General features: G+C 37.4%; 1 protein-coding gene across 1 annotated transcript; it reads left to right on the top strand.

Annotated features, from left to right (window-relative positions):
* The first annotated feature begins 348 nt into the window (after positions 1–348).
* LOC126600267 (probable glycosyltransferase At5g03795) lies at positions 349–3,444 on the top strand. The gene is made up of 4 exons (XM_050266850.1): positions 349–895; positions 1,618–1,826; positions 2,023–2,371; positions 2,474–3,444. The coding sequence occupies exons 1-4, from the start codon at positions 494–496 to the stop codon at positions 3,140–3,142; spliced, it is 1,629 nt and encodes a 542-aa protein (XP_050122807.1). The 5' UTR covers positions 349–493; the 3' UTR covers positions 3,143–3,444.
* The last annotated feature ends 5,144 nt before the right edge of the window (positions 3,445–8,588 follow it).

The raw sequence follows: 8,588 nt of genomic DNA, 5'->3' as shown, positions 1-8,588 counted from the left end.
TGAATATTACATATTCAATTTCTTGTGTTAGTTCATCATGATTTATCATTTGTTACGATACTTGTGTCCCGTGGTTCAGTTTAGTTCAGTTGTGTTGGTCCATTAATACCTTGGGTTGGGAGTCTTATTTCGTGGCATGGGTCTGAGAAAGGTGGCAGAATTAATTGCTGGAAAATAAATAAAGTTATCTGTGGTTGGTAGTAGAAAAAGAATATTATTTAGCTTATGCTATCCAAAAAAAAAAAAAAAAAAGAAAGAAAAAAAAGTGAGAGGGCAGAATCGGAAAAGAGAAAAGTTGCATGAGAAACTCGGAAATAGAGGGAAGAATAAGACGACGATTGGCGTGATGCCGCAACCATCTATTACCAAATGTTAACTTGTCCCTCTCTCTCTCTCTCTCTCTTTCTCTCTAAAACCACCCGAAATCTCTCCCACTTTTCTCAGCAAACAAACAGAAAGCTAGAGCTCTCTAGCTACCTATCCAGCTCTACGGATGATGGCGGCAAGTAGTAAGAAGGTGGGTGCAACTAGTAGTTCCGGCAGCACTCATCAGCATGCATGGTGGTCGTCCTCCTCGTCGATTGCGGCTCTGCTGTTTGTGGTTCCGCTGGTTGTGGTTTTCGGGTTGATTTCTTTGCTGGGTCCGGACACCGCCAATTGGGTTTTTACTTCCCCCTCTGCTTCTTTGCCTTTAAATTTGACTGCTACTAGTACTAGTAGTGGTTATAGTAATTCAAACGATGACGTTTTGGGGTTGCAATCGACGGTGGTTGTGGTAGATATGCACGGCATAGAAGAAGCTCACTCCGATGACTCGGTACAAAATCGATCCTCGTCGCCTCCTCTTGCTATAGAAGAAGAAGAAGAAGCAGCTTTGCCAACTCTTCAACAACCCGTATGTCCTTCATCCTTATCATGCATGTTAAAATTTCTTTTCCTTTAATTCATGCTTCTATTTTTTTGGATTTTTTTTATTTGATTGCTTGTTCTTGCCATCTTTCTTATACTTTTGGCTTTAATTTAATTGTTTTCGATTTTTGGGTAGGAAAAATTAATTAAGCTCTGTGAAAAATTGTCAGAAAAAAATTAAGAACCTGGATTTTATTTATTTATTTTGTTTCATGGTTCTGTAATCTTTGACATCAGAATTTTATTAAATTTACTTCACGTTTTTATTATGATTGAGAGAAAAGAAAAAAAAATAGTTCCAATGGGTATTATTATGTAATAAATATCTTGCTGTCACAGTAAATGTCCTTTTTCCCCATCACCTCTGGTTTTTTGGTGAATGAAGTAATTGAGAATAAAGTAGTAAAAAAATTAATTAAGTGATTAATCTCTCTGTGCTTTTGCATCTACTTGTTTAGTTTCTACTAAGTAAATATTGTCCGAGGTGATATGGACCGTACGTGTGTAATTGGAATATATTCCAAACTTATTAATGTGTCACATGGATGCTTTCAATCTTTGTCATCAGAAGTTGCTCTTTCTCTGAGCAATAATTTTGATTCGCCAGAGTTTTAATTTAAACAGTTTGATTATTAATTGATTAAGGGTTGTGTCTTAGTCAATATGACAATTAAAATGTTTTTTTTTTTAATTTTATTTTTTATATAGAATGTGATAAGGGGAGACGACTTCACGAATGAAACTCATGCTTCTATCATGGAAAGACGACAAAGAAAGAAAACGAATTTAGGGTGGCTGGAGGCCCGCCTTAGAAGAGCTCGAGCTGCAATAAGAGAAGCTAAATTTGGAAATCAAACACGTGATGTCGACTACATTCCTAATGGTCCAATGTATTGGAATGCTAATGCCTTTCACAGGTACGTGCCCACTTCAATTATGTTTATAGTGAATTACTTTCAGTTTTGCAAGTTACCATTCAAAATGTCAATTTGGTATTTTGTTGTTCATTCACCCATGTTATTACAACTTAAATATGTAACATATATTATACAAAATGGAATGACCGTTATTTTTTTTTATTCTTGAACGTGTTACCTCAATTTGAATTTGCAGGAGCTATTTGGAAATGGAAGAAAAGTTCAAGGTCTTCGTTTATGGAGAAGGGGAACCCCCGTTGTTTCATAATGGCCCTTGCAAGAGCATATACTCCATGGAGGGGAACTTTATTCATGAAATTGAGGTGAATAAACAATTTCGGACTCGAGATCCAGAAAAAGCGCATGTTTATTTTCTACCCTTCAGTGTGACAATGTTGGTCCGTTTTGTCTATGTGCGCGACTCGCATGACTTCGGTCCAATCAGACGAACAGTAAGAGATTATGTCAATATTGTCTCTGAAAAATATCCCTACTGGAACCGAAGCCTTGGAGCTGACCATTTTATGCTTGCTTGCCATGATTGGGTATGGTGCTCTTACCACTTTATTCTGTTTACTACATTGCAATAAAATTTCATATTTCATGAATGCCAGTGTTCTAATTTTGATTACTTGGATTCTGTTCAGGGGCCCGAAACTTCAAATTCCAATCCTCATCTTCGCAAAAACTCAATCCGCGCATTATGCAATGCAAATACCTCAGAAGGGTTCAACCCCTCTAAGGATGTGTCCTTTCCCGAAATCAATCTTCAAACAGGTGACACGCATGGCTTCATTGGCGGGCCTTCTCCAAGGCTACGCTCGATCCTGGGTTTCTTCGCTGGAGGGGTTCATGGCCCTATTAGGCCTATTCTGCTAGAGCATTGGGAGAACAAGGATCCAGACTTGAGGGTCCATCAGTACCTTCCAAAGGGGGTTTCGTACTACGACATGATGAGACAGAGCAGGTTCTGCCTTTGCCCAAGTGGGTATGAAGTTGCAAGCCCAAGGGTAGTAGAGGCAATTTACACCGGATGCATCCCCGTGCTCATTTCAGACCATTACGTGCCACCTTTCAGTGATGTTTTGAATTGGAGGTCGTTTTCCATCGAGGTTTCGGCGAGTGACATTCCCAATTTGAAGAAAATACTAACGAGCATATCCTCAAGACAGTACCTGAGAATGCAGAGGAGAGTGTTACAAGTAAGGAGACATTTTGAGGTCAATTCTCCCCCAAAACGATTTGACGTTTTTCACATGATCCTCCATTCTATATGGTTAAGAAGATTGAACGTAAGAGTACATGATGATCAATAAGTTGTGATTCTCTTGTTCATAGGATGATGGAATTCTTTTCTTTTTGTGGGGGGTGTCCAATTGTGTAACAAGTGAGAAAATAAATTACATTCTCTAGGTTTCTTGTTTTTTCTTTTAATTAGGGTATCAATGCTTTCGTCACCAAAGGAATTGTAGTTACAATAATGCAAGTAGAAAGAATCAAGGAAACCATTGTTTTGAACAGGTACCATTCTTGTAAATAATTCTTTGATGGCAGCTTGACGCCTACGAGTACCACGACAGTCCAACAGTTGGTTTGAATCCACCCTTCATTGCTTTGATTTGTCTTTGCATTTGCGATGCACACCTTGATGGACTTTCATTAAGGAGGCTTTGACAGTGTGTTCAGACTTCGAATGTATTTTATAAATGTTTTAATAATAAATGTTTGTCGCTATTATTGCGGTCTAGTTATATTTTTTTTAGTTATCAAATAACTATCAGTATTATAGTTCTAAAAGAATAATAATGTGACATCAAACAAAAAATTAATAATGTTATCAGTATTATAGTTCTAAAAGAATAAGAATGTGACATCAAACAAAAGAATAATAATATGACATCAAACCTGCAGAAGTTGGAGCTAAAGTCAAAAGTCAATCCTCAAAAGAAACTCGCTCAAGGAATCCAAACCCGAAAGTTCCCAAGATGTGCTTGCATGCAACTAGACTTGACATTCTTGTTCATATTGTTTTTGTGTCATACCTGATATCTTAACAGGTCGTGTCGTGTAACACCCGTTAAAATAAACGGGTAAATTGACCCGACCCGAAATTGACCCGATAATATTAACAGGTGATAGGAGCATATTTATGCGACTTAGTTAGTTTGTTTTCTTGCATTTTCATAGTTAGTTTGTGTTTATTATAGTGATTTAAGCTATTTTCGTTTGTTTGTAGGTCTAATTGGCAAAGTTGGCAAGAAAGTGCATTTTGAAGCATTTTAGAGCAATTTTGGGCTGGAATGGATTGCATGCATGTGGAGCACAAGGAATTGACGTTTTTGAAGATCAAATGAAGCGAGAAATGTGCTGAAGAGATGAAGAAATTAATTCAAGACTTGGAAGATGAGTAATCAGCTGCAAGGGGACCTAAAACCCTTCTAGAAGGCCTATATCGTCTTTTATACATGTGCCGCACCCACCTTTCTAGAAGCCCTAGAAAGGTGGCATCCCAAACTCTTTTAGAAACCCTAAAAATCTACCAGAAACCCTAGTTATTTCCGCCCTTGGATTGGGCCAAGCCTTGTGCGAAAACCCTAAGCCTTTTCCTCTAGAAATTCGGCCAAACCTTAACCTATAAATATATGTTCTCAGCCATAATTTCGACCAACCACCTCCCAGATCATTCTAAAACCCTCTCAGCTGCAATTCACACCATTCTACAACCCTTTGCTGCAATTTTGGAGAGGAAGGAGTTTGCTGTGCCCTCCATTGGAACAAGGACCTTATGCGCAAACCACCTGCAACCATTGGAGTTCTAAGAGTTATTTCCTCCCTCGTTTCGTTTTCATGTTTATTTTCTGTTGCTTTTCAATTGTTATGAAAATGTGTAACTAAGTTTTTATTAGTTAGAGGTGAATTCGAAGCCATGGACATATGTTTAATATGAATTGATTACTTTCAGTTATTGTTTCGTAAAACATGAATGTGATTTACTTATCTGTTTGATTGAGAACTTATTCTTGTGTGTTGATTAAGGGTGCACACTTAGTTTGCATACATGAATCTGATGCTAAATTATAAGGGACTTTCACCTAATCGTTAGGAACTTATAATTAAAAGTAGTGGAGATTACTAGTCACAATCGTGTTAAGTAGATTCTAGGCTGGAGTATCATGCAGTTCATAGTTACGATAGCCTTGTCAATGCTTATGATTTCCATGGAACTTAATGATCTTTGAATGTATCTCTATCATGTTGTTCATATAGGGAACTTGAGAAAAATAATTTGGTTGCGATGCATTGTCCATTCAATTCAATGAATTTAGGGAAATCTGAGAGTTAATTTGTGCATTCACGATTAATTTGGGGCATTGTCATTCATGGTTTAAAGAAACAATACTGGAAATTGTTATGTTGCATATGTTCATGTGTGGAGAAGGACCCTCTAACTAGCCTATTTCACCATTCAATTCACCTAATTTAGTACCTAGTTTGATTTAGTTTTGCAATCTGTTCAATTTAATTAATTACGTCCAAATCAATTCCCCTTTTATTAAGTGTGTTAGATTAGTTAGAAAAGTGTTTAAATCTGTCCAATTTAATGTTTTGAGTTTTCATAGTCTTAAATTCGTCTAAATCACTCCCTAGAGTCTGTTTTGAGTCCTTTTAACTTAGTTTTGCTGTTTTGAGTCAATTTGGTCAGTTTTGAGTCATAAGAGTCTAGTTTTCTATTTTTGAGTCTAGTTTAATGTTTTAAAGTTTAAATTGAGTAGATTAGCATCCCTTCTAATCCCCAGCCTAAAATGATCCCTACTTACATATACTACAATCACAGGGTTTTAATTTGAGTGTTGGATTATTTCACATCAACAGGTAATATGACCTGACTCGTTAACCGTTAAGAAAAATATATTTTAAACAAACAAATAATCAAATGAAAAACATAATATTAAATAAGTATATACATTGTTGGAAATTTTGAGTAGAAATTTCATTGTCCCACATTGACCATTCCCAAAAGGTTTCCTCACTTTATAAGGCTTTGTCCCTTATAGATTGTGATTAGAGTGATGAACCATGAATGATGAAATTGGGCTCACCCCTGGGTTAGGCTTTGTGATGTACTAATTAATTGTTAATATATATATATATATATATATATATATATATATATATATTCGCATTTATTATTAGCATATATAAGTTTATCACAGATTGTTGACATATCTCCAACAATCTTGAAACAAAATTTCATGGATAAACAATATGTGAATGTGAATGGCGCTATGCCAAAATACTATGAAAAGCCTAAAGACTGAGAAGTTCAAAGGGCTAGATTTCAAGAGATGGCAACATAAGATGTTGTTTTTCCTGACAACTATGAATCTCGCTCATGTTGTCAAGGAAGAAGCTTTGAAGTCTAATGAGAATCCAAAGACGAAAGAGATTGTCATGGCAATTAAAGCTTGGAATCATTATGAGTTTTGTTACAGGAATTATATTCTGAATAGTTTGGATGACAATCTCTACGACATTTATTCTTTGTGCAAGACAACAAAGGAGTTGTGGGAATCCCTGGAGAAAAAGTATAAGATTGATGATACTGATTCAAAGAAATTTGTTATTGGTAAGTTTCTCAAATATACAATGGTGGATTCAAAATCTGTTGTCTCTCAGGTCAAAGAAATCCAGAAATTGATCTATGAATTGCACTTCGAGAGATGCGAGATCAATGAGCATTTCCAAGTTGGGGCGATAATTGAGAAGTTGCCAACTTCCTGGAATTACTACCAAATTTATCTCAAGCATAAACGTCGTGAGATGAATATGGAAGATTTGATTCAAAGGCTACGAGTGGAAGAAGACCACAAAAAGGCAGATCGTTCTGGTGGGTTTGCTGCCATTCTAAGGCCAAGCCGAAGAAGAATAAGGCTCTGAAAACCAAGCAGTTTGTACAATTTGCCCTTGTTTCTATGGGCATGAATCTGAAGAAGATTAAGGGTGCCTGCTATGTGTGTGGCAAATCTGGTCACAAGGCACAAGATTATTATCATCGCAAGGATGAAATCATGCCAACGGAAACAACAACAACGATGTTAACATGGCAATCACCAATGAAGATTTGGCTGTTGTTGTGTCCGAGGTCAACATGGTCTCGAATGTGAGTGAATGGTTGATGGATACTGGTGCTACCAAGCACATCTGCGCTGAAATAAATCTATTCCCCGAATACCATCATGTTGCCCCTGGAGAAAAGCTGTATATGGGCAATTCTGCCTCATCTGCGATGGAGGGTGATATGAGCATATTTATGCGACTTAATTGGCTTGTTCTTGTGCGTTTACATTGTGTTTCTTTAGTTATTTTAGTGTTTAAAGCCATTTTCATTTGTTTGTAGGTCTTAATAACAACCTTGGCAAGAAAAGTTCATTTTGGTGCATGTTGGATCAATATTGGGCTCAAATGGATTGCATGCATGAGGATGGACGTTTTGGGCATATGTGTGTGCAAGTGTGTGTGTGTAATTGAAAGGATAAACAATGACAACTCATACACATGCAAAGAAGCCCACATGCAAAGTGAAAGACTCTAAGTACAAAGTATGCAAGAAGATGCATTTTGGAGGCCTTTGGAGCATGTTTCGGGCTTGGAATGGATAGCAAATGCATGGGCCAAAGTGGATGGACGAATTTGAGAACTAAAGAGGCCAAGAATGTGAAGAATTAGTGTCCAAAAGATAAAGAATTCAGCCCAAAAATTTGTCACTCCAAGTTGCACACTCCTTGCCATGCAAAACACATAGAATTCCCTTTGGATTCCCATGCCATGCTTGATCATTCTTGTCCCCTACATAATTTCTGATTTCATGCTTTAATTCATTTAATTATTTCACTCAATTGCTTGATACCTCTTGTTCCCTTCACCCATTAGATTTTAGACAACATTTACATCCATTACATGCACCAATTGATGCTCCATCATTCACATTTGGAATCCAATGGCATGTGTCACACATGTTGTTGCACCTTTGACCCATTTGTTGACACATTTCACCTCCCTTTCCATCTCTATGCAATGTACACAATCATTCATGCTCCCTAGCTGCAACACCACTCCATTTTACCCTTCACACTTTGCATCATCACTTCATTTTCACCCTTGGACCATTGCACACCACACACACCAACTTGCCATGCATTTCATCCCTAGCCTAACCTGATTTTCTAAGGTTTTTGGGGCCTATAAATACATGTTTACACCCCTTGGCCAAAGGAGAATCCCCCATATTCATCATTTTATCACAGAAATTCGTCCATACACACCCTAGGAAGCAAAACACCCCAAAAACACCATTCTAGTGCCTAGAAAACATAACAGCCACTCCACCTTCTTCCACCCTCTTTGCCTAGTTCTCCACCACCTTCCAACCATCAAACACTCTTCCACACTCACCCTAAACCCCTCCATATCATTCCCCATCCATTCTACACCATAAATCCACCCAAAAATCTGTCCACAAGCTTCATGCCGCAACAAGGAGGAAGGGAGATCCATTGATGCACTTGCTTTCCAAGTTGGAGCATTTTAGGTGTTTTCTTTCCTTTGATTTTAATGTCTAATTTTATGTATCTTTGTATTGCAAGAATGAGGAACTAAACCCCCTTAGTTGGGGGGTGATTCGAAACCATGTACATGCTTGCAATATGATTTGATTACATTCAGTTGTTATTTCATAAGTTGCGGATTCAATTCGTTCATCTA

This window comes from Malus sylvestris, chromosome 14 (assembly GCF_916048215.2).
Source record: "Malus sylvestris chromosome 14, drMalSylv7.2, whole genome shotgun sequence".
Classification (NCBI taxonomy): domain Eukaryota; kingdom Viridiplantae; phylum Streptophyta; class Magnoliopsida; order Rosales; family Rosaceae; genus Malus; species Malus sylvestris.
The sequence above is the reverse complement of the archived record's forward strand: the minus strand, read 5'-3'. Positions and strand labels throughout refer to the sequence as shown.

Excerpts from the sequence above, each read along its gene's own strand:
- LOC126600267 (XM_050266850.1), top strand. The coding sequence starts at position 494 with ATGATGGCGGCAAGTAGTAAGAAGGTGGGTGCAACTAGTAGTTCCGGC. Across the intron at positions 896-1,617 it reads TGCCAACTCTTCAACAACCC|AATGTGATAAGGGGAGACGA; the intron begins GTATGTCCTTCA and ends TTTTTTATATAG. Across the intron at positions 1,827-2,022 it reads AATGCTAATGCCTTTCACAG|GAGCTATTTGGAAATGGAAG; the intron begins GTACGTGCCCAC and ends TTGAATTTGCAG.